General features: G+C 39.5%; 1 protein-coding gene across 1 annotated transcript in view; it reads right to left on the reverse strand.

Annotated features, from left to right (window-relative positions):
• Positions 1-8,806, reverse strand: part of KCNU1 (potassium calcium-activated channel subfamily U member 1) — a 149,449-nt gene extending 140,643 nt beyond the window's left edge. The window contains exons 1-2 of the mRNA XM_030311875.1: positions 8,619-8,806; positions 5,656-5,775 (exon numbers count right to left, since the gene is read on the reverse strand). Of these exons, the coding sequence (XP_030167735.1) occupies positions 5,656-5,775; positions 8,619-8,765 (267 nt within the window). The 5' untranslated portion in view covers positions 8,766-8,806. The remainder of the gene's footprint in view (positions 1-5,655; positions 5,776-8,618) is intronic.
• Between the last annotated feature and the right edge of the window lie 15,272 nt (positions 8,807-24,078).

Below are 24,078 nucleotides of genomic sequence, written 5' to 3' on the forward strand. Positions count from 1 at the left end.
GTTGAGCGTCCGACTTCAGCCAGGTCACGATCTCGCGGTCCGTGAGTTCGAGCCCCGCGTCAGGCTCTGGGCTGACGGCTCGGAGCCTGGAGCCTGCTTCCGATTCTGTGTCTCCCTCTCTCTCTGCCCCTCCCCCGTTCATGCTCTGTCTCTCTCTGTCCCCAAAATAAATAAAAAACGTTGGAAAAAAAAAAAAAGATACAACTCATCTCAAGGTGGTGGGAAAGATTTTTAAACTTTATTTTTGTAACATAAACAATGGATACAATGTATGAAGAAACAGATCTAGTATTTTTATGCTTCTTTTCCCCTAGAACTATTACTGCATTATGAAAATGAGCAAAACCCAGGGAAATAAGTTTTTAGTCAGTTTTTCCAGCATCATTTTTTAAATATTTTTTTCTCATTTCCAAACAAACGGTGATGCTTTCTTTGCTCATTTATATACTTTGCTCATCTGTATACTAAGATTGACAACTATTGATCTAGTTAAGGGCTTATTTACACATTTACAGAAGGGATTACATATTCACAGAAAAGATTACACATTTTTGGGAAGGAGTTAAGACAATACAAAGAAACAAAGTGCTAGATTGCCTGAAAAAATAGAAGCAAGGGAAAACAGGATAACAGAATGTGCACATAAAATGGTGCCTAGAATGATGTCAAAAATAGACACACTTATTAAAGATAAGCCACATTTTTAGTTCTAAACTGTTCTAGCCATCTAAGCAACAAAGAAGCAGTCAATTACACAATTAGCCACAACCCCTCTGCCCACTTCCACTCAAAAAGGAACAGCTTGTTTAGGGATAGGACTATATTTAAAACTATTTCTGGGTGTCTCAATGGGTTGGGCGTCTGACTCGGCTCAGGTCATGATTTCACAGTCTGTGAGTTCGAGCCCCGCGTCAGGCTCTGTGCTGACAGCTCAGAACCTGGAGCCTGCTTCGGATTTTGTGTCTCCCTCTCTCTCTGCCCCTCTCAGCTCAGGCTTTGTCTCTCTCTCTCTCTCTCTCTCAAAAATGAATAAACATTAAAAAATTAAAAAAAAACTTAATGCAGAAGAAAAGATAGTTGTAAAAACATAAAAACTTTGTGATGACTAAAACAACAAGCCCGTTGATGCTGCAGTGTTGATCAGTACTTTGCCATGTTTTAATCTACAGGGGGATTTCTAGAAGGTGTCCTGTTTTGAAGATACTATATTTTCTCCTTTTGACTATTGGAATTTTTCTCCTCATTTTTCTTCTTTTTCTTTTCCTTTCTTTTCCTCTTTTTTTTTTTTTTTCACCTTCTGCTCTTTTTCTTCCTCCTTCCTCTTGTTCTTCCACTGGGTGGTTGGCCAAGTATCCTCCCTCTAAATATCAAGGACATTAATCTGTAGATTTTTTTTTTCTACTTGTTATCTTTAGGGGTTTTGATACAGACACTGTGCCTTCATTGAAAAAGAAAATTGAATGTTTTCTTTCTTTCTTTTCTGTGTCCTGGAACTGCTTAATTTGCATTAGGGATATCCATCCTTGAAGATCTGGTTGACTAGACCTTAAAATCATCTAGGTCTCCCATAGATGGAGGGAAGAAGGGTGGTGGTGGTGGTGGTGGTGATGCAGGTCTTTGACAGCATCTGTGTTTCTTCCAGATATTTGATGTTTACGTTTCTTTCTTTTGTGATAAGTTTTGGTAATTTATATTGTCCTAAGGAATCATCCAGTTTTCAAATTTAATTGCCTACACAGCGTTCAGTTTCCTTCTTATCAATGTACTTATTCCTCACTTAATGTCTTATTTCTTATATATTTGTGCGTCCACCCCCCCCCCTTTTTTCCTTGGTGAGGCTAGCTATTGATTTCTCGTTTTTATTGTTTGCTTCAAATAATCAGCTGTTTTATAACTCATTAATTTCTGACTCTTTTTATATTTATTCTGTGTAGATTTAATGTGTTTTCTTTCTCTAACTTGTTGAGATTGATGATTCATTGATTTTAATTATTTTTATTTATCAAGTTTTTATTGTTAGGCATTTAACTCAGAACCACTCCCATCTTATACTCTAGGTGCAAGGGGTATGTGGTGTTTTCATTATTTTTATGATCTAAATATACCACAAGTGTTATTTTGATTTTTCAGAGTTAAGCGTCTTTTGAGAGATGGAAATGTAACAATTGTTAGCTGTAAGATCTTCATTTTTCTTTCTTTTTTTTCTGGGTTATTATTTTCTTATTTATTTATTGTGCTGTATTCAGTTAATGTTGGCTGTCTGTACTTTGTAAGTTTCAAAATTCTGGCTTTTTTTTGTGGCCTGATAATATGCTGAATATTTATAAATAGTTCATAGACACTTGTAAGTTTAATTTCTGTTTTCAGCATATGGAGTTTCATCATTTCAATCAGCTTTCTGTTATTAATTAAGTTACTTTGGTCTTCTTTATGCTTATTATTGTTAAAAACAAACAGGTGCAAAATGGAGTCACTTATGTTAAGACCCGTAAAGACTTAATACCTAACCCAATAGCAGTTTTAGCCATTCCAGGGAATGGAATATTAAACCAGTCTGGAATTTCCTGACCAGCACTAGTGAGGTAATCTGCATGGTAAGACCCCCTGCTCTAACCCCTAAGGGAAGGTGATCTTGCCTGAAACAATTTTTCTTTTCTTTTACTAATAACTTCCTTGCCCCACTCTCCTTCCTATGAAGACCTTCCATTTTGTACAACTCCTCGGAGCATCCCTCTGCTTGTTACATGGGATGCTCCTCAATTCATGAATTGGTTAATAAAATCAATTACATCTTCAAGTTTACTTGGTTGAATTTTGTTTTTTAACATTATTTCTTTTCTATTTATGAAGTCCTGATATGAGGAAGGTGAACTAAAAGCTCCTACTACCAGTGTGTTTTTAATATTTCTTTTTTATTTCTTGTAATTTTTATTTATTTATTATCTTAGAGTCATATTTTTGGTGTGGTGATATTCATGATGTTCTATCTCGGTTGAGGGTTGTTAATTTATCATTATGAAGGTTGTGTGTTGAATTGTGTCCCCCCCCCACCCCCCACAAAGGATATGTTGAAGTCCTAACCCTCAGTCCCACCTAAAGTGACCTTGTTTGGAAATGGGGTCTTTGCAGATGTATTCAAGATAAGATAAGGTTATGAGGATGGAGTCTCAATCAATGTGACTGGTGTCCTTAGAAAAGGGAAATTTAGACACAGCCATGAATAGAGGAAACATTATGTGAATGCCATGTGAAAACAAGGTCAAAGGTGTGGGTACATGTATGAGCCAAGGAACACCAAGGATTGCTAACCAAACAGCAGAGCGAGGAGTGAGGCATAGAGCCACTTCTCTCTTACAACCTCAGATGCAAACAACCCTTGACCTGAGACTTCTCACCACCAGAATTTCGAGACAAAAATTTCTGATGTTTAAGCCACTGAGCATGTGGTACTTTCTCATAGTGATCATAGGAGACTAAGACAGGTTACTTGGCTTCATTTATTGTTTTCTTGCTTTGAATTCAAACTTATCTGATATTAAAATGTACTCCCGATTTCTATTGTCACTTGCCTGGTATACCTTTGATAATTCCTTTATTTTTAAACTTTAGTGCCTCTTGAATTTTTAAAACATAATTAGACCATGTCAACCACATGCTCAAAAAACCCTCAATGACTTCCCTTTGCATTAGAGTAAAATCATTCCATTTGAATAGCCTAGTTCCTTACTATGAAGTACAAAGCATTGCTTGGTTCTCCTGTCTCCTCTCTGACCTCATTCTCCTCTGCCCTCCATGACCTCTAGCATGCACGTCCCACTGTGGTATTTGCAGTAAGCTGAACTTTTTATTTCCATAAACCGTTCTCTCTGTCGATAACCTTGTTTCTTCCACCCTTTAATTGCTTTATATTTTGATTCTTCATGTCTCAGAGAATTTCTCAAAACCTTTTCAGAGATTTCTTCTCTGATCACTGTATCTGATACGATCTAATAACTCCATTTCCACCAAGACTCTCAAACACATCAGTCATAATCCCAATACCATTCATCACCATATTAATTTTATCTTATTTGTTTATGCACATATTTGTCATCTCTATTCCCCACCAGAATTTAAGTCCTGGGAGTGCAAAACTCTTGTCTGTGTTTTCACCATATCTAGAATGTCAGCCTTGTGTGTAGTTGGCAAACAATATCTATTGAAAGAAGTAGGTAAGAGAATTACCAAGAAAGGAAGAATGGAAGGATGGAAAGGAGATCTACAGGCTCTTTTGTTCTCTTCTTAGCCTTTCATAGAATACTTGCTTGGCACCCCTACTGAGGGTCTCGATTATGCCTTTCAATAATCAATGCCTAGAGTGTTTATTCTAATCTAACCTTTCTCTAACCTTTACTTCTGTTGTTCCAACTACTTAATCATCAGCTATAATAAGTTGAAAAAATTTTTTTTCCATTATTTTAAGAAGTAATTTTTATTGGTATGTAATCAATGATCGATCATTCCTTACTCACCCATTCCCCATATGCAATGCGTATATGGTGGATGGTATAGGTTCTCTTCTCCCTCACCCCAGAGACCTTTAATATGTTATTCCCAATATTATCCTCATATGTCACACATGATTTGAGCATTTGAAGAGATCCTAGCTAAGAAATCACTGATATAATCAGAAAGAATCCTTCTCTAACAGGTCATACTGATAGAGATTTCAGAAAAGGGAGCAAAACTAGAAGAAAGAAAAAGGAATGTTCAGATGATTCCACATTCAGAAGAAATTATGTACTTCCTAATAAATTTTAAAAATAATTCTATCTGAATGAACATTAACCAGAAAAGAGCACTGTTTTCACCAATTACAAAAAAAACAGAGGATAATCTCTAGCTCACATCTACTCCACCATACCACCATCTGATGGCAGCATACCCTCACACTATAGATTCTATTTTCTAATATTTCAGATCAATTCATTCACTTATAGGGCATCTTCTGTTTCCAGACAATGGAATGTAAGCATTTCCATGGCATAGTCTGTTCTCTTAAGGAGCTCACAGTACACTAGAAGAGACAGGCATATGCACAGGTAATTTTAATAGCAGTGTGCAATGAATATATAGAAGCTTAGAGATGGACTCTTAGCCTATTATGGAGATAAAGTAAGATTTCCCCTATGAGATTATGTCTGAATTAAGTTTTAACATGTATGAATTACCTAGATTAAGACAGGTAGTAAAACACTAAATACCATCATAACGAGGCAAAAAGACTAGTTTGTATAAGGAAGAAAAAAAGCTATTAGAATCAAAGGAGGGGTTACACATTTCAGGCCAGATGACCCACCAAACATCATATTTATGCCAGACATCCGTCTACATTCGAGGCAACAAACTGAACGCAACCTTTGTGCTAATAAAGCTTCTCTTCTAGCATATCCCCTGATGATCAATAGGAAATACAATGCCAAGTAATTATATTCAGATTAAAAGACTAATGGAAGAGAAGGTAGACAACGGGAGATGGCCGTGGGGAGGCAGTGATATTTTAGATAAAGCCACCAGGGAACACCAGATGCTTACCTGGGCGATAGAATTATATATACTGACAATTACATTCATGGCTAAAGTACATTAGCAAGCTAACCATGAAAATGTACTTACCAACACTTGCCCCACAAAGGTCTGTGCTGAAAGCAACATTTCTATACGATTCCGAAATACTCCATGGAAGTGGAGACTTTTCAAATGTTTATTACCAGTGCTTTTTCTCAAGAGTAGTTCCTACACACAAGAGGAAAGAATTGAGAGTGAGCTGAATCTCAGAGAAAGTAATCTGTTTTATGTATGTTGGAGCCTCCTGCTGTGGTATAAGCTGGAAATCGTTCCACCTTGTCCAACCCAGAGAACACTGAAGTTGCTTGTTCAGCATTTCATGAAATGAATTTTACTGGGTTTGCATTTGATTCATCTTTTGCACCGCTTTTTAATGATGAATTCTGAAGTCCTCACCATGCCTTCCTCACATACACTCAGTCCTAGACCCTTCAAGCTGACATTATCGTAGTGGTCAGGATTGAGAGTAGCACGCTTCTTAATGCTGTGGGGACGTGTCTTACCCTTTTCTATCAAGATATGTGGACAAAGACAAAAAGATCATAAATTGATTTTTAGTGATTACTTAAGTACCTAATTTTTGTTTTGAGAAAGAAGGAAAGTTTCAACAATTTTATGTTGCTTTTAGTTCCTTATCTGGTATCACACCCTGCTGATATAATCCTTCCTCATGTTTATAAAATGCCTTAATTATTATATTTAAAATTGATAGTAACCCTATGAGGTAGACAAAGTAAGTGTGATTAAATCCACTATCTATTGATAAGGAAACATAAGCAGGGGATGAGGAGAGGCTGGAGTCTGAACTGGTCCCCATTATCTGTTGATAAGCTACCACCAGAAAGATAGAAGTGAGCTAGGATTGATCACACCATGCTGACCCTCTGACTTTTGGAAAAACTCATTGTATATGGAGCCAGGATTTTGAAATGGCTTAATTTTTCTACTCATAATTTCTGAGTGGTAGGAAAAGAAGTCTCATTAAATAACTATTTGATAGAATTCATATCTTGATCAATGATTTGCCCTCTAATATGTATGACTCATGTGCATTCCTGAGATGTTGTCTGAGAATTGATTTTTTTTTCAAAAAAATATTCAATATAACATTAATATGGAACACTCCTTTGAATTTCGTTATGAAATTAGAGCCTTCTGTGGGAAAACAAATTGACCCTAAGATATAATAAAATCATATTTATGAATGTAGTAAGCCTTTTAAAAATGCACATTTAAGGAGAAAACTATGACTCCAAATAACTTTTAAGATAACTTTGACAGTTGTGACATTTTTTGCATTAGGCCATTTTCCCAAAGGCTTAGAGAAAACCTCTCAATTAAATATAACAAGTTGTTGAGAAGTCGCTCAACTTGTATCAAATTCTCTCCTCAGGATTCAAAACCATAAAAGTATAGTATTTTGGCTGCTTTGGACCCCACTTCTTTACATTTTGTTGTATTTGCTTCCTATTAGAAATTAAAAGACGCCTCTGGACTGAAGGGTAGACATGAATTACATCGAAAAGAAGTGAAATATACAGCAAATATTTAGGACAAATGGGTTCTCATATTTTGTAACCACACAAAAATAAATATAATAGGGGAAGAAGATATATTTCCTGGAGAAGAAGCCTAAGGAGATTTAACGAATCTACCAATTCATTTGTGCATTGGGAGAAAAGAAAAAAGGTGGAAGGCAGATTCACCACACTCATTACTCATTTGTGTACTCTATCAGTCTTGTTAAGAAGTAAGTACACCTGAGAATTTTTTCCATACTTTTTATGCCACTGCTTAAAGTCTTTACAAATAATTAATATTAGAAGGAACTTGTTTAACAACAAAATGTCTGGACTTCAGTATTGGTACATCTTAAATGAAGAAACCTGAATTCCATTTTATGATATTGCCAATGACCTTAGAAAGTTACCAAGTTATTACAAATTATGTTATTTTATGTCAACGTTTACAATGAAGAGAAATTTTTTTAATGTTTATTTATTTTTGAGAGAGAGAGGGAGACACAGAATCTGAAGCGGACTCCAGGCTGTGAGCTGTGAGCACAGAGCCCAATGCAGGGCTCTAACCCACAAACTGTGAAATCATGACCTGAGCTGGAGTCGGATGCTCAGTCGGACAACCGAGCCACCGAGGTGCCTCTGCCGTTTAGAGAAATGTTCTAAGCAACTCTTCAGTATCAATTACAATGCACAAGTGAAATTTGTTCTATTATGGAAGTTACAATACCAGAAAAACAAAGTTTGGGGAAAAAATTGGAAACAAATCACACAGGGCATAATAAAGCCCTTTGCCTTTGACCGCTGGTAATAGAACAGCCATTATCTAGCATTGGAGAGTTTTATTTCAAGCTCTTAAGCAAAGTCTTATCTGGGTACGATACCATTACTCTCATTATGATCATTTGCCAGCTGTTGCTCAACACCACCCACCCTTGCAAAGCTTGTTTGCTTGTGAAAAGTGTCTGCATTTGTGACTGTATGGCATGTGCATGTATGCATGGGTTTCTGTATGAACTCAGTGTATTGGGTTAACATGGTTTATGAAAGGCAGTTTACCTGTGTCAGTGCATCTGTATCCTACAATGCACGATTTGTGAAAGTAAGCTTGACTTGATGTTCATTTTTGCCTCCCTCATACATAGTACCAAGCACAACCATCATTTTGAAATTCAAAATAGTGACATAGACATACTGTTTGTGGACGTTTTTTCAGAATAGCGGCCTCTGTTTCCAGAGCTACCATTCATCATCAGCCATTCAAAGCATTTGCCTCTCTGAGTGGTGGGAGGAGAGGCGTAGCTCTGTACCTGCAGGTTTTGGAATGGTGACCTGCTGTCCTGTTTTCCACCCCAGTGGAGGATCAGCACCAAATTAGAGCTGGCTCTGCTAGCTCATGAAAGCTGAGTGAAGCTTATATTGTTTTCTAAACACAATCACTTGCCAGACCTGTCTAGATCTTCTTACAGTGCGATCCCAAATAAGGAAACTGACCAAGATAATTCCTGTTCCCTTGATGTTTTGCCATTTTTTAATGGTCCTCCAGATTAGCCTGAATATGAATAAGATGAGGAGTCCAACGAAGAAGGTCACAAAGGAGGAGAGAATAAATGCTGCTTGGATCTCAATGGAGCAGGCCATTTTCTCAGGTCTTCCCCACTACCACTCTGCAGCTTGGTTTGAAAAATCAGCAGACGGAACTGTTGGGCTTCTGTGATGTCACGATCACATGGTAATGATTCCAGAAGTTAGAGTTTAGTGTATTACTGAGTCCTAATGCCAGGAGTAATAACAATGAGTGATCCCAGGAATAAGGGTCAGCTAACCACCACAGTGATGACTCAGAGGATGCAAATGAATGAACAGAAGGAGAAGACCAGAGTCCACAACATGGGTCTTCAGAAGGCCAGAATTCTAGGTCTGATTCTGTTACGGACTTTGTCTCTGACCTAGAGGAAATTATAGCCTCATGGCTATGGTCAATGGGCTATATATTTGGTTTGTTGCAGACACCTTCAGAATAACTTAGAGTGAAATGGCATCCAGCAATCTGTGTGTCAGTGAATTGATTCTTCACTGGAGCAGATGCCACATTCTCAGTGATCTTGGACAGACAGATGAGAGAATACTTCAGGACTTGTGTTTAGCTCATCAATAAGAAAGGCACGATAGTGCAGGTATTGTAGAAGGTGATTTTACCAGTACAAGCATTGTTCAGTTGTTAAATATTTGAGCCCAGGAATGTTCCCCTTATCTCTTCTTTAGGGAACCCTCCCCTTTCTTGCTTTTATCCCTGCCCTGTCAGCAAACACTTTGGTCCAGCAGAGGTAAAGTTCAGAATGAGAACTATTTCCTTTATTTTTTATGATGTTTTCAAAGGTGTAGGCAATGTCATGCCTTTCAGTGCACACAAGTGACAGGCAAAATGTCAGCCTGATGGGGGGCCTAGTCCCCCCCACCTCCAGTTATTGTGAAGATGGCATGACACAAGGTGATGAGACCAGGAGAAATGTTATTGTCCTTTGGAGCTCGCCACGCTTCTGCTCTGTGTGGAAGACTATTTCTAGAAGAGAATTATAACATTTCCTAGAACTGCTGCCACAGTTCTAGTTCCTTATTCTAGGCTGAGCTATAATTTTCACAAAATATAGTCATGAAGCTAGCATTAGGGCAATATTAGGAAGGACTCTGGTCTAAGAGTTGGGAGCCCTGAATTCAGTTGCTGTGTGATGCCTAACAAGTCACTTTACTTTTCACAGTCTTATGTTGAAAGTTAACATAATAACATACTTGATGGAGTTACTATGGGGATTCAACAAGGCCGTATTATCGTATTTTGAAAGGCATAAAACACAAAACAAGCAAGGATAACCATTAACTATTTCAGTTCCTTTTCTGGATGGCACTAATTATAAAGAAAAGAGGAAGGAAGGAAGGGAAGAAGGAGAGGAAGGAAGGAAGGAAAAATTATGTGTTTATATCACATGCACACACGGGTGCAGGCGCCTGTAGCTATTTGGAAAATAAGATCACAGTTTCCAAGTTAGAGCTCATTTACTTAGTCTGATTCATCTTAAGTAGTGGTTAAGCTATCATCATCAATGAAATTTTCTTAACTTTCTCTATTTAATGTTGTCAAAGTATTACCAGTTCTTTCCAAGATGCTATCTAGACATCTTTTCCCTTTTCCCAGAAATTGTCCTGTGAGAATAAAAAGATTCAATATCAATGAAACAGCCAGCTAGTTTGGCCCTCTAATTTTATGTTATGGTAATGGTACTATTAGTTTCCACAGCGGAGTCAAGAAATGTGAAGATGGTTTCAAAGTCAGTCTGTCCAAATTTATCTTGAACTTGGGGTGTCTGGGTCATCTGGTTTCTCTGGGACTATCCCAGCTTCGGTACTGAGATTCTAACACCCTGAGAGCACCCTTGGTCCTGGGTAGATTGGGATAGTTGGTCCCCCTGCACCCTACACTTGCACTTTCTCATCTGCGGAGTGCTCTGTCCACATGGCCTCATCTTGGCTACAAGAATGTGCAGAGCCTTTTCTTTTTCCAGGTCTTTCCAGCACACTGCTCCCTCTGCGTAAAATACACACCCATGTCTCCAGCAGCTGCTCTTTACAGGTCTCCATGTAAATGTCTCATCACACTCTCCTGACCGTCCTACAGAAAGGAGGGCCGGTCAGTATTCTTTACGGCCCTTTCCCTCATAGCGCTTCTTATAATTGCAGTATTTTCCTGTCGCCTGGTTTATTTTCTGTTTTCCCTCCTAAGAGTAAACTCCACAAGCTTAGGAATCATACTTGTTTCATTCATTACTGAGTAGATTGTGTCAAGTAATGCACATGCCACATGCCTGGCAAGTCACTTGATCTTAGTAAACATCTGGTGATTGAATGAGTAAAATCCTAGATCCTTAAAAATATTTAAGTGGAGGAAATGCTGACTCTACATGGACCTTAACCCAAGTTATTTCTCTACTCCATATTTCCCACCTCTCATTACAAACTAGTTTCATGAAGGCAGCGTGCCACCTGCAGTGCGTTTATGTACGCACGGTACATGGTGTGCGGGGGTGTGGACGTGCGCCCTGAGTGTGTGTGTGTGTGTGCGCATGGTGACGTGTGTGCTTGTGTGAGCAGTGTATGTGTGTTGAGTGGTGTAGTATGTGTGTGTGTAGCGGAAAGGGCATATGATTTAGATCAAGTGGCATTCAAAGCATTAATATCTTTGTAACAGGTTCAAATTTGATAACTTTTCTGAGTTACCGAGTTTTTGTGGTAGAAGTGTGCGATGAAGGAAAAGCTGCCATTTGTAGCATGGTAGCAATTAAGCGTTCAGAACTAGAGACATGGACAACTTTGAAACCACTTTACCTTTTACAACAACTGAGAAAGGAGTCTCCTTGCACTTGATAGTTTAACGAGAAAATAACTGCTATGTTGGCTATCTCTGTCAGCCAGAATGTTTGTCGTGTGTGTGTGTGTGTGTTGAGTGTGTACTATGTGCTGAGCACAGTCAAAGCGCAATGGTCAACATTGTGCTACTTCATCCCCTCAAAGCGTTTACCCTAGTTCATCCCCTCAAAGCGTTTACAATTAACTTGAGGAACATGTTTATAATTAGCAACTGGAAAAAGGGGGGGACAAATACAAGGGGTGGAAGGAAGATCCTAATCTAGGTGAGAGGCCAGAAGCTGCCGTGAGCACGTTGTGCGTGAAACTGAGGTCTGAAGCGTGACATGCATGCTACCTCAGCCCGATCCCCCGGGGGGCAGGAGAGGCTGGCAGCAAGCGCTGGCCCTCCCGTCAGTGCTCACAGCACCGTCGTGGGCCAGGGTGGGAAGGAGGACGGCATCCTGAAGGCGGTGGTTGGATGGACAGTAATGACCCCAGAGAAGGCCAGCTGCCTTTGAAAGGAACCAGATCATGCAAGGCCTTGTGTTGTGTTCCAGTTTAGGATAAGAAACTACAAACAGACAAACAAACACCCCAAAAACAAGAGGAAATATTTGAAGGGTGTCAGAGAAGGAAGGTAAGTGACCGAATCCCAGTTATAAGGGGGTCACCCTGGCTTACAGAGAACACTCTGCTGCAGGTGAGATGTGTTGGCTGCCGGAGACAAGCCGGCGGGCGTCCGTCCGGTCCAGGAGGTAACATCTGCTCACGTGCCTGTGGGAGACGAGGGCGAGGACCTTCCAAAGCTACCTTGCATTTCCAGCTGGTACTTCTGGGTTGTTCTTGGGACCATTCATGCTGTGCCTTGGAAACTCCATCTAAGAAATGAAGACTACATGACTGAAGAACTTTTTTTTTCCCCATTCAGATCAATTTTATAACGTAGCAGTGATTTGATTAGAAAAACAGCTTCACTTTGTACACTTCTCTGTAATTTACCTCTGGGCACTCAAATATTCTGGAAAAATTGTAATTTATAATGGGATTGAATAAAAACATTAAACATTAAAAAATTTACCATTCAAGAAATGTGTCAGATTTGACAAACGTCAGTAAGAACTTCATTTTTTAAGTAAGTAGCAGCACTCATGAGTGTGTGTGTGTGTGTGTGTGTGTGTGTGTGTGTGTGTGTAATGCTTGTCAAAGTAATAATCATATTATAATGTTATCTTTTAAGGGCCTAAATCCACCCATCGTAGTGAATTGTGTAACCCTACCTTCTGTCTCTACAAGCAGAGATTCATTTCCTACCCCAATGAACATCCTCCCTGTCTGTCAAACATAGTGGTTAAGAAGTACTAGGCTCAGGTGGTGCCTCAATGGCAGAACATAGTCTCAAGTCAGGGATGAAGATGGTTTCAGTTCCACAGAACACTCACATGCTAGTGAAAATATATCAGTTGTCTGGGGTAAACATCTTCTTGTCCATTTAATGTATCTATAGCTTGGGGAATGTTACTTACAGATTATAGCCTGTCTCTCAAGGTGTTTACATGAAGCTTTTTAGTCACTGATTCTTTACCTTTCACCTTCTTAAGTTTTCATTTTTACTTTTGGTTTAACTCTCCTCAAGTGTCATGCGATAGGAGGGATAGTCAATGAACTACTTTTAGAAAAGGCTTATTTTTGAGGGAATATGATTCAGATCCATGACCTGCGCTTTAAAAAATTCACTGTTCTTTTTAACTCACTCTGTTGTCCCCTATTTATTCTAAGTGGACAGACCATAACAAGACGTTCCACTGTGGTAGGCACTTTTACTCAATCTAATATCTACATTATTTTGGTGAGTCTGTGGGTTTGTATTTAGAAACTATCAGCTCTGGAGAGGCTGATATTATAAACAGTGTAATCGTAGTGAAAATCCATCCAGAAACCTTGAGTTATGTTTTTCTCTTTTCATCAGATTTGTTGGTTACTACTGAAAGCCTAAGCCTTTGGACAAACTTCTTATGCTTCCCCATCTTGATTTTCTCATTAGTGTAACGAGGGGGCTACTACTGGTATTTGAGATTGTTACCAGCTTCAAAACATGAATCTTTGATTCTATAATCCTAGATTATGACTCGACTAGATTGTAAACTCTTTTCCACATACCGAGTGTCTAACCGCATCCTCTAGATGGAGTCTTTAAAAAAAAATGAACAAAAAGGAAGAATTTCTGAGTGGCTTTTCACTGAGGGGGTGTCCTCTCTGATAAATTAACTTGGAACTCACTCAATTTGATTTCTTCTCGGGTCTCACAGAATTATTTTTCTCCGTAGAGGGAATATGGTTATGTTGGTCACAGTCTCTGATTCCATCTTTGCACCCTGAGCCTCTTTCCCCATGTGATCTGACTAGAAATATGCTAACCAGTTTGCCAGAGACACCCGCTCTTCTGCTCCCTGTCCAACCTCCCATTCCTTTTCTCACTAATTTGCTTTCTGTGGTACTGCAGTTATGCCTCATTCTGGGTGTTTGCAAACTGCATATGTGAGCCCATATGTATATCAAATATATTAGAGGATTTCTAAGTGCAAAGTGGAGAATTTCCTCAATCTTTTTAATTTTCTCATTTGTGGTTCCTAATTACTGCACAAAATGTTTGGAGGGTGGTCTTCAATCCTGGTACAAGTATTAACAACCAAAAGTTAAGACGTGAGCCTTCTCCATTTGGCCAGTAGATGGAAGTATTTCACAGGGAATTAGCAGGCAGCCAGGTTTTGTTTGTTTCTGTTTTTTTTTTTTTTTTTTTTTTTTTTTAGAAGAATGGAGGACCCTTCTGAAAGAGAAATAAAAAGGAGAAAACAAAAACAGAAACTTGAGAACGAAGAGAGGAACACCCAATCATATAAAATACAGGGCTTCCAAACAGTCTCACCAAAAACCCATTTTCTGTTCAGGCTCTTTCTGACTCTGCCCCTTTGGAAAGAATAGAAGGGATAAATTAAACTGTTGGTAACTCTGGAGTTTTTGTATTTTTTAAAATATAATCTCTATGGATCCTCGAGAATACTAAAAAAATCTTTCCGTGAGAATGAATAATGCAGTCTCTCTAGCAATCAGGCCAGCTGAACATGAAGCTGGCTATTTCATCAGAATGCTTAATGCCCACCAGGCAAAGTGGTGTGAGAGAAACACAAGCGGAGGCTCACCGTTGGCAGCTCGAACCAGCAATTCTGGCCAGGGATTCAATGCAGAGGTCACTAGGTCATCCCTTTGCCCATCTTCTCTACTGCTCCCATTTGGAATTATTAGTCTAACATTGAAAAGATTAAGGAGAATCATCAAGCATTGTCCCGGCAGCTGGTTGCCAGGTGAGTGTGTTTCCACAATGATAATTTCAAAGAAATGTGTGTTTCTTTGAGTCTCTGGGCAGTCTTACCCAACTTGAAGATTAGGTTGAAAAACGGAGTTGTCACCAAGGGCACAGGAGATGAAAGCTGTCTCTTCTGAATCGGCTCCCATTGAATTGACACGGTCTCCCAGACACTCATCTCCAAACCCCACTGTCTCCTTGCAAGCTTTGGCAGGAGACGAAAGAACAGACTGACCTCCTGCTCCATCTTTGGTTTGAGGAGAGCCCAGCAGTTTTCCAGTTATTCTCAGGAGAGAAACTAAAACTCTATAGATACAAAACTACTTTGTAAAGACAAATTTATTTTAATCTATATGTTTTAAGGAAAATCCCAACGAATGGTACAAGGCACATACACAAGGCAAATGAAGTCCTCTGAAACTGGTTACCATCTTCTAGGACACAACTTTGCATATTCACTAGCTCTATTATTTCTCCCATGAAAGAATAATGTTGCTCTCTTTATTGGTATTTCTGACTTTCTTCATCAGTATTGTGATTTTAATTGCATTTATCTAAAAACTGCCTCCATAAGCAATGCCCTTGATATAGAGAGTGAAAGTAACTGTTGCATTAATACATTTACTTTCTTTTCTCAAGATGTCCTTGAAGTAAAGGCCCTTTGGAATATAATATGCAAAAACTATGTAGATGAGCACTGATGCACAAGAATTACTGAACATTAAATCAGTTTATCCCTAAGTCCTCCTCATTTATTTTTAAAAACGAGGAAACTAAGACCAGGGCAGAGGAATTTATTCTTTAGTTTGTGAAAATAGAGCTGCCTCAACCCATGCGAAGGCATAGGATTTTGGAGAAAAATGATAAGCCTATGATGTTGAGTAGTCATCAAAGACTGATGGTGAGCTTGTTTGGTAAAATCTTTGAATATTTAAAAATATCTTTTAATCTCACTTCTAACAGGCACTGAACTGATGGTGTGAAAACTAAAAGTGCTATAAAAGAGATAAGGATCAAATCCTTTCTGGCCAAGAGAGATAGTGAAAGGAGCAAGCGTAGCAATTTGGCTGCAAGAATTTATTTGCTAGTTGAGAAAGTCAAACTCCATGGAATGGCCATCGTTGAGAGAGTAAGAGCACTCCTCTCCACGTTTACACTTGCCTGTAATCAGTGGTGTCAAGGGCCAGGTCCTTGCCTTGCAAGCGTCAGTGCAGTTATTCACCAATGATTGCTCCTTGGAAATCTTGCCACTAGGGAGCAACATTAACTAACTTTTACCCTGAAGAGTGTTTTTGTTTGTTCTTGTTTTTGTTTTTGTTTTTGTTTTTGTTTTTGTTTTAAAGGGAAAGTTAGGCTTCTTAGTCCTGGGATACATCCAAATAAACCCTTGGAAAATTACACCTGTGCAGTTCCTGCTCACAGTAAGAGGAAGGAGGGAGTCCTGGATAACATCAAGATCAAGGAGAGCCTGTGGCTCTCCTTTGTTTGCAAATACCTTGGCTCACCTCGGTGAAGTTGGAGGGAGTGAAGTTAGGACTGTGCACATAAATCTTAATGGTTTGGGAAAGGTTACTCAGGATGCCTTTACTCCCTGGATTTTGTATGTCAGGAAAACTGTAACTTGTGTTTGCAAAAGTTAATCCTTGCCCTGAAGCATCATCCGTGGATTAGTCAGCTTGGGAAAAGAACAAAATAATAAATGGTATTACTTCTCCACTCAAAATATCTTCTTTAGCATGAGCTTTTTTGTAGCAAAGACCACCTTTCAAGAATGATCTCAATCAGAGGCAGAGTTCACCACAGAAATCAAGAAATTGGCAAGAGAATCTTAAAAATGTTTCCCGTTTAATTTTATGACGCAGAACAAAGCACAGAAAGATAGGAACAATTGAACTCATTTCTTCCAGAAAGGTAGTGGTTCTGTAGGAAAGATGGACCCTCTTACTTGCCTTTTGGGTTCCTCCTGATCCCCTCTGTAGCAGAAAAATTAGCTTCTGGGAGCCCTTTTGATTTCTAGACTCTTGTTTCTGACCCTGTCAGACACTGGTTGTCAGTCTACCTCATCCTACTATTCCATATGTGTCTCACTTCTGGAACAAGACAACAGTAGGTAGTGGAGGTGTGCAGAGTTTAGTACCCTAGCCTGGCCAGGCAACACCAGATCATCACATCACTAGCCTTTCTATTGGGTATGGAGTTGGGGATAAGCCTGCTCTGCTTCCCTATTTGCTGAGAGTTCCTAGTTTGAAAAACATGCATTTCTATCTAATGGTCAGTCTATCACTAGCCTTCTAATTTTTTTTTTTTTTTACATTTATTCATTTTTGAGAGACAGAGACAGAGCATGAGCAGGGAAGGGGCAGAGAAAGGGAGACATAGAATCCGAGGCAGGCTCCAGGCTCTGAGCCATCAGCACAGAGCCCAACACGGGGCTCAAACTCACAAACTGCAAGATCATGACCTGAGCTGAAGTCAGTCGCTCAACCAACTGAGCCACCCAGGAACCCCTATCACTAGCCTTCTAATAGAAATCACCTGCTTCTAGAATCATTAAACCGACAGCACATAATAGGTGGACTTCTTAGCTGTAATACTGCCTGGCTGAATCAAGTAGCTGGAATTAAAACAACCGAAACACACTACTACACATTATTTAGAAACATTATTCACAAGGGAATCATGGCCTCTTGTAGATGGTGTCTCCTCCCCTGGAGAATCAAGAGGTCTTTTGTGGCCAGGGGCAAGTGCCCTGGACCCTCAAGGGATGGCTTTGAGTCTTGATTTTGATACTTACTGCATCTGGGGGAAAAAAAAACAAAAACAGAAACACCCACCAGTCTCCTGGGAGATAATATATCTACCCTGTCTGCCTCATAGATTGCATGAGGGTCAAGATTGCTATGAAGAAAGCAGTTTGTAAATTAAAGTATTAAGCCTCCAGTGGGATAGCACTTTGAACACTCAATAATAATAGCTGTCATTTACTGAGCGTACGGTTCCCTATTAAACATTTTGTGTAGATTGTCTTACGAAATCATCACAACTGCAGAGATTAAAAACTTGAGGTCCAGAGAAATTCAGCAATTTGTCCAAGTTTTCTGAGCTAACAAGTGGTGATTTTGATTCAAAGCCCAGTCTGCAGTCTAGTAGACTCCAGAATCTGTTCTCACTGATGGGGTTCAGGGCATGCTGTCTCAAAATATTAAATACTGTTAGGAATTTTTTTTTAAATGACAGAAGCAAGAAGGTCACTCTGACCTCCCATGCCCCTTGCCCTTCTCCCCTGCAACAGGTCATAAAACTCCTATGTGAAAGCTATCTTCCCATATCTGGAGGAAAGAAGATATTCTTATCACCAGAGACAGGGAATTCACCATGTAGTTCACTATTTATTACCTCTAGCCCAAACTCCTTCATCTTGTCAATTCTCCACACATGTATTTTTCATTGTTCAAAAGGTATAAAAGATTCCTGCTCTGGTCACTTCTTTGGGCCTTCATTCTCTTGTGAGGGCTCCCCTGTACATGTAAAAAATTCAATTTTTATTGTGTATGCTTTTCTCTTGTTCATCTGTGTTTATCAGTTTAATTGTCATAGCCAGCCAGAGACCCCAGGAGTGTGGAAAATTCTTTTCCTCATCTACATCACCGTTAAGCAACACTGCTCTGCAGACTGGTTTGTTGCAAGCTGCCACCTTTCTGTTGGGCGGTGAAATCTTCAGCATCTGAGGCTCTTCCCTGCAGAAAGGTTAAACCTCCTTCCTCCTTCAGGCCCTCAAGGTTCCTTACAAAGGGGACTTGATGCTAATGAAGGATCTTTTATGGCCTTGTGTAACTACCCCATCACCTCCAGCACTCTAATTTGGAAATTACGTTGTATCTAAGGGAAGACCTTCAGACTAAGGAGAAAAGAATGGAGCTGGGAATGGAGAGAGGAGAAGACAGAGCACACTGGAGAGACGAGGCCAGTCACCACACCTAATTAGCATTTTGCAGCCAACACAGAGGAAAGTTCTCCTAAAAAGTCAGATTAGGAGGTTGTGGTGTTTGAAGATGCTGCTGTCCCCTAGAAGGCAGGAAGGAGTGGAGTGTGGAAGGTGGGCACAGGTCATCGGGAAGGTCTCAACTCCAGAGAATGTGAGCAGAACAGGGAAATAGCCCCATAGCTTCAAGATGCATCAGGAAGGAGTTAGAACCTAAATACATCATTTGCCATCCAGTGTTTGGTGTCGGTGGCTGGAATAAGATTAACCCTTCCATACATGTGTTTTTAACGTGCAAGTTCCTTGATTGGTTTGCAGTAAGGATTAACCTCTTCTTTATTGATTTTATCTTGATAAATAAAAAAAAAATCAGCTGAAATTTGTATATCTTCTTTTGCTTCCTCCATAGCATCTGGTAAAATCTGTCCATATTTTAAAACATGAGTTTAGTGGAGGAGATAGTTGTACAGGGGAGGAAAACATACAAAAAAATCAGTGAGAAACTCTGAAGAAATTGATGGGGGACCTGAATAGAAAATGATCATCAGGGGCGCCTGGGTGACTCATTTGGTTAAGCATCTGACTCTTGGTTTTGGCTCAGGTCATGATCTCATGGTTTTTGAGATCAACCCCCTCCTCGGGGTCTGTGCTGACAATGTGCCACCTGCTCAGGATTCTCTCTCTCTCTGCTCCTCCCCTGAATACTCTCTCTCTCTCTCTCAAAATAAATAAATATTTAAAAATAGAAGAAAAAAGAAAATGATCATCAAAGTCTATGTCAGAGAATATGGCAGTGTGATATTCAATAATGCTGGTACAGTCAGAGAAGAATGGATGGATGTGTATTTAAGAGGTAAAATTGTGAGGACTTGTTTACCACATGGGAACAGTGGTAAAGCCTGCATAGTATGTATCAGGTAAATAAAGTGGAAGTTTATTTACTAGACTTGAAGAGTTACAGTTGCTGAATTTTATTATAATCATTGAAAACAACCTTTAAAATATTCCTTTAACCAAAGCAAATTTATACCAGAAAAATATTAAAGAGTAAACTCAAATCAAAGTAATTAACTTGTTCAAATCCCCAAGTATATGAGTAGCAATGGACAGATCCCAGCTTGGTGTCACCTGTAAGCAGTCTAGGTTTCTGGCTCATTGGACCACAAGGTAGACACTTTCACAGTCTTCAGCATGACAAAGCCAGACTATGTTTTGACATGCCTGTCGAATAGTTCTGAGGTGAACTGGTATTTCCTGCAGAAGGAAGGAAGAACATGACGATTAGAGTGTTCATCTGAACTTTATTGCAAGGGACCATGGGACTTGATGCCTCCAGTATACATTAAAGATGAAATTTACCCCCTTTCATTCATGATGTTAAATGACATGCTTCTCATTCTGTTTTCATTGGTGAGAAGACTTGATAGATCACGGTGTATTTTAATCTCTTATAATATAGAGAAAAGCATCCCCTTTGGGATAATGTGGGAAAGCGAAGGTTTGTTTGTGTAAGACCTAAGAACATGGGTCCCAAGAACATGGATTTTAGACTTTACTTTCTTGTCCCATTAATAATCTGAGCCAGCTTCGTTTGCAGAGCTCATGTCAGACAGCCAAGTGGGCAAGTCAGAGCAACTGTTTTATGCTGGAAATGGGGTGAAGAGAAGCAAAATATCTATCTACGCTAATTGGAAGGGGAATAAGCTAGGCATAAGATAGTAAAAATAGACTATAAAGTGTCTTACTGGGAATCAAAACCCATAAGAAAACAGAAATAGAGTGGATTCTTGGCATTCAAGGAGAACATTTTAAATTTCAATTATTTAGGAACATGTAGTAGTAATTAGTAACTTAACAGCGCTCGTAAATTTGAACTTAATGTTCTAGAATGGGCTAAGATCGCGAGTCTCTTAGTGGATGAACTTAGCGGGCTTCCCAGTATCTAAATCTTGACTAACTCATTTCTCTACGTAGCACCATCTATTTACTACTGCCTGTGATTGAATTAAAAACAAACAAACAAACCTAAACTAAACTGAAACCCCACATTCATAGATTTTGAAAAATGACCTTGAAAGAAAGTCAACAACTAGGGTTGGGATGAAAGTTAAGTGATTCCACAGTTTATGTTTCTCAGCCAGAAAATAATATTAAGGAGTCAAATGGTGAGTTCAACTCAGAACTGTGATGTACTCTCCGGAGAAACAAGAGTAAGCAAATCTGTGAAACTACTTCGGCAATTGCTTCCACCGGAATTTATTTTAATAGCTATATAAAATACTTTAGTACTAAATTTATGGAATCATTAATTGTCTAAGGGGGTCACTTAAAATTTTAAGTTATACTTTATGACATTTTATGGAGGAAATGCTATGTAATAGCAGTATTTTCAAACTTGTGAATTTGAGATGGCTTTGGGGCATTTCCCTCAGGAATGCATATTTCCTAAAGTGTTAATGATATGGTACAGATAAGAACTGAATAATTTAGAGAAGAGACAATGCAAAGTGGCTAAAAAAGGATTCCCTTTTTTGCAGTCAGATATGGATGTAGAGATAAGGCAGCCTGATTTTGAGTCATAACTGGCTGATAAGGGAAATGCCAATGAGAGAGAGGTGTGGCAATGCTGGTGGAGGTTAGAAATCCCTAAAACTGCGAGTCAAGAACTTGATGGGAACAAATTCCATGAACTATGAATGAGGAGTGGGGGGACCTAGAACTTCCGGTCCCTGTCTGCTCTGAACTCCCTCTCTGACTTTGGGGGAAGTCATTTATCCTCTCTCATCCTTACTTTCTTCTTTGAACCTTAATTTCTTCATCCATAAAATGATTGCTGGGGCCTAGGTGATGTCTGAGGTACAGTTCAGTGATTTTATGGCTTGTGGGTAATCATACTATACAGTTTTGCATCCTATTTTCTCCTTCTATTGTACATTAGACATTAAATATTTTCACGTCCCTAAAATTACTTTAAAACATTGTTTCGGGGCGCCTGGGTGGCTTGGTCGGTTAAGCGTCCGACTTCGGCTCAGGTCACGATCTCGCGGTCCGTGAGTTCGAGCCCCGCATGGGGCTCTGTGCTGACAGCTCAGAGCCTGCAGCCTGTTTCAGATTCTGTGTCTCCCTCTCTCTCTGCCCCTCCCCTGTTCATGCTCTGTCTCTCTCTGTCTCAAAAATAAATAAAAAACATTAAAAAATTAAAAAAAAAAACATTGTTTCAATGGCTGTGTAATACATATTATATTATCTTAATTATTTTGTCATTCTCTGCTTAGGTTTTCAGTGTTTTTATTATAAAAGTGCTGCAGTAAGTGTCTTTGTAAATATTTCTTCCCTCTCTAGTGATTTGCTTAGATTGAGTCCTAAAAGTGAAATGACTATGTCAAAGAATATGAGCATTTTTAAGCGCTGGATATTAATCGTCAAATCTCTTCTTGGACAGCTTGTATTGTTTCACTCCTACTAGATTTCCTGGGTCTTCTCTCTTTCACCCACACTGTCATGTTGAACATGTTTCAAATATTTAGTGTATTTTATCATTTTAATTTTTATTTCTTCTTTCATTTAAAAAAATTAACGTTTATTTATTATTGAGAAACAGAGACAGAGCATGAGCAGGGAAGGGGCAGAGAGAGGGAGACACAGAATCCGAAGCAGGCTCCAGGCTCCAAGCTGTCAGCACAGAGCCTGATGTGGGGCTTGAACTCATGAACTGTGAGATCATGACCTGAGCCGAAGTCGGACGCTCAACCGACTGAGCCACCTGGGCGCCCCTTCTTCTTTCATTTTTAAATTGAGTATTTGTACATGTGCACTCATAAGTCATAATGCTTCGGGTAGGGCAGAAAAAAAGGTTTTCTCCACCCTCTTAGTGTCCCTAGCTGGGTATGGAAATGACACTGGTGGAGACAGATGAACAGGAGAAAACCATACAAATTTTATTGAATTTTTACATGTACATGGAACTTTCACAATACAAAAAATGAAGACCCAAAGAAGTGACCAGAACAGGAAGCTTTATAAACAGTAAACATGTGAGGAATTGACAAGACAAAGGGTTTTGTGCTACAGGGAGTAAATGGTGAAGAAGTAACTGGAAGATAAAGGTTAGTTTAACTAAGGTTTATTTGCAGATTCCTCTGGTGCCCTCTCTGGGCCGATCAGAGTTTATCTCCAGTGAAAGAAGAATTTATATCCTGCCTTTAACTAGAAAAGGGGAGCTTCTTCTGCATTTACTGTTTCTTAATTGCCTTCAGCTTAAAATTTTTGTGTCAAAGAAACATGTGTTGGGGTGACATACTCCAGTTTCCTCCATTCACTAGGAAATTATCTGTGGCTATCCATTGACATTTTTTTTCCCCAATGGAAAGGCAGTCCTTTCTTTGCTTCAGTGTTAAGAATATCTTTTATATTAAAGACAGTATTAACCTTTCCACTCTTTCCTTTGTAACTCATAGATGTCCTGGCCTCACCTACCAGCAATTGCAAATTTCTCCCATTCTATAAATCTTAATGTTCAGAGCTTCACCCTTCTTGATGAAGCACTTCTGGGGCTTCTCTTGCCACATTAGTTTTTAGGGACTTGGATGGGGAAGAGGAGGAACTAACATAAAGATCAGACATTTGTATGTTTCCATGATGGTTACTCCTTATGGCTCAGAGTACTTGACAAAGAGCCCACTGCTGTTCCCCACATTCCCTAACCAACACGGAGGTTCTTCTCTCTCGTTGGCAAGCAGGTAGGTTTCTCTATGTTTTTTAACCAGCTCTTCGGAAAAGGTTTCCCATACTAGATAGTAGTTGAGTTTGTCAATTATATCACAGGCCGGGCCTTTCCTCCTCAGACAGCATCGGTGATCCAAGAGTGGAGGTATTTCTATGGCAGGCAGTGAGTAGGCCAGCTTCACACTTTCCTTGGAACCAGTTTTCGCACTGATCTTTAGGCTCTGGCACTTTCTTTCCCACATACTCCTTAATGCTCTCCTTTCTGTCCAGTTTACCAGTCATTTGAATGTCGTCAAGCTTCCTGTTCTCACTTTCAGACCAAGTCCCAGATCCTTCCAAGTAAGAGACTGATTTGAACATCTATTCCCTCTCCTAAGCATTCCATGGCAGTTGGGCAGCCTGCCATCAGGTAGGGGCTAGAGGGCTCCAGGGGAATGGTATGACCCAAGGTCATGAGGATCATAGATCTGCCTGACTCCTACACA

Source organism: Lynx canadensis, chromosome B1 (assembly GCF_007474595.2).
Source record: "Lynx canadensis isolate LIC74 chromosome B1, mLynCan4.pri.v2, whole genome shotgun sequence".
NCBI classification, from domain to species: Eukaryota; Metazoa; Chordata; class Mammalia; order Carnivora; family Felidae; genus Lynx; species Lynx canadensis.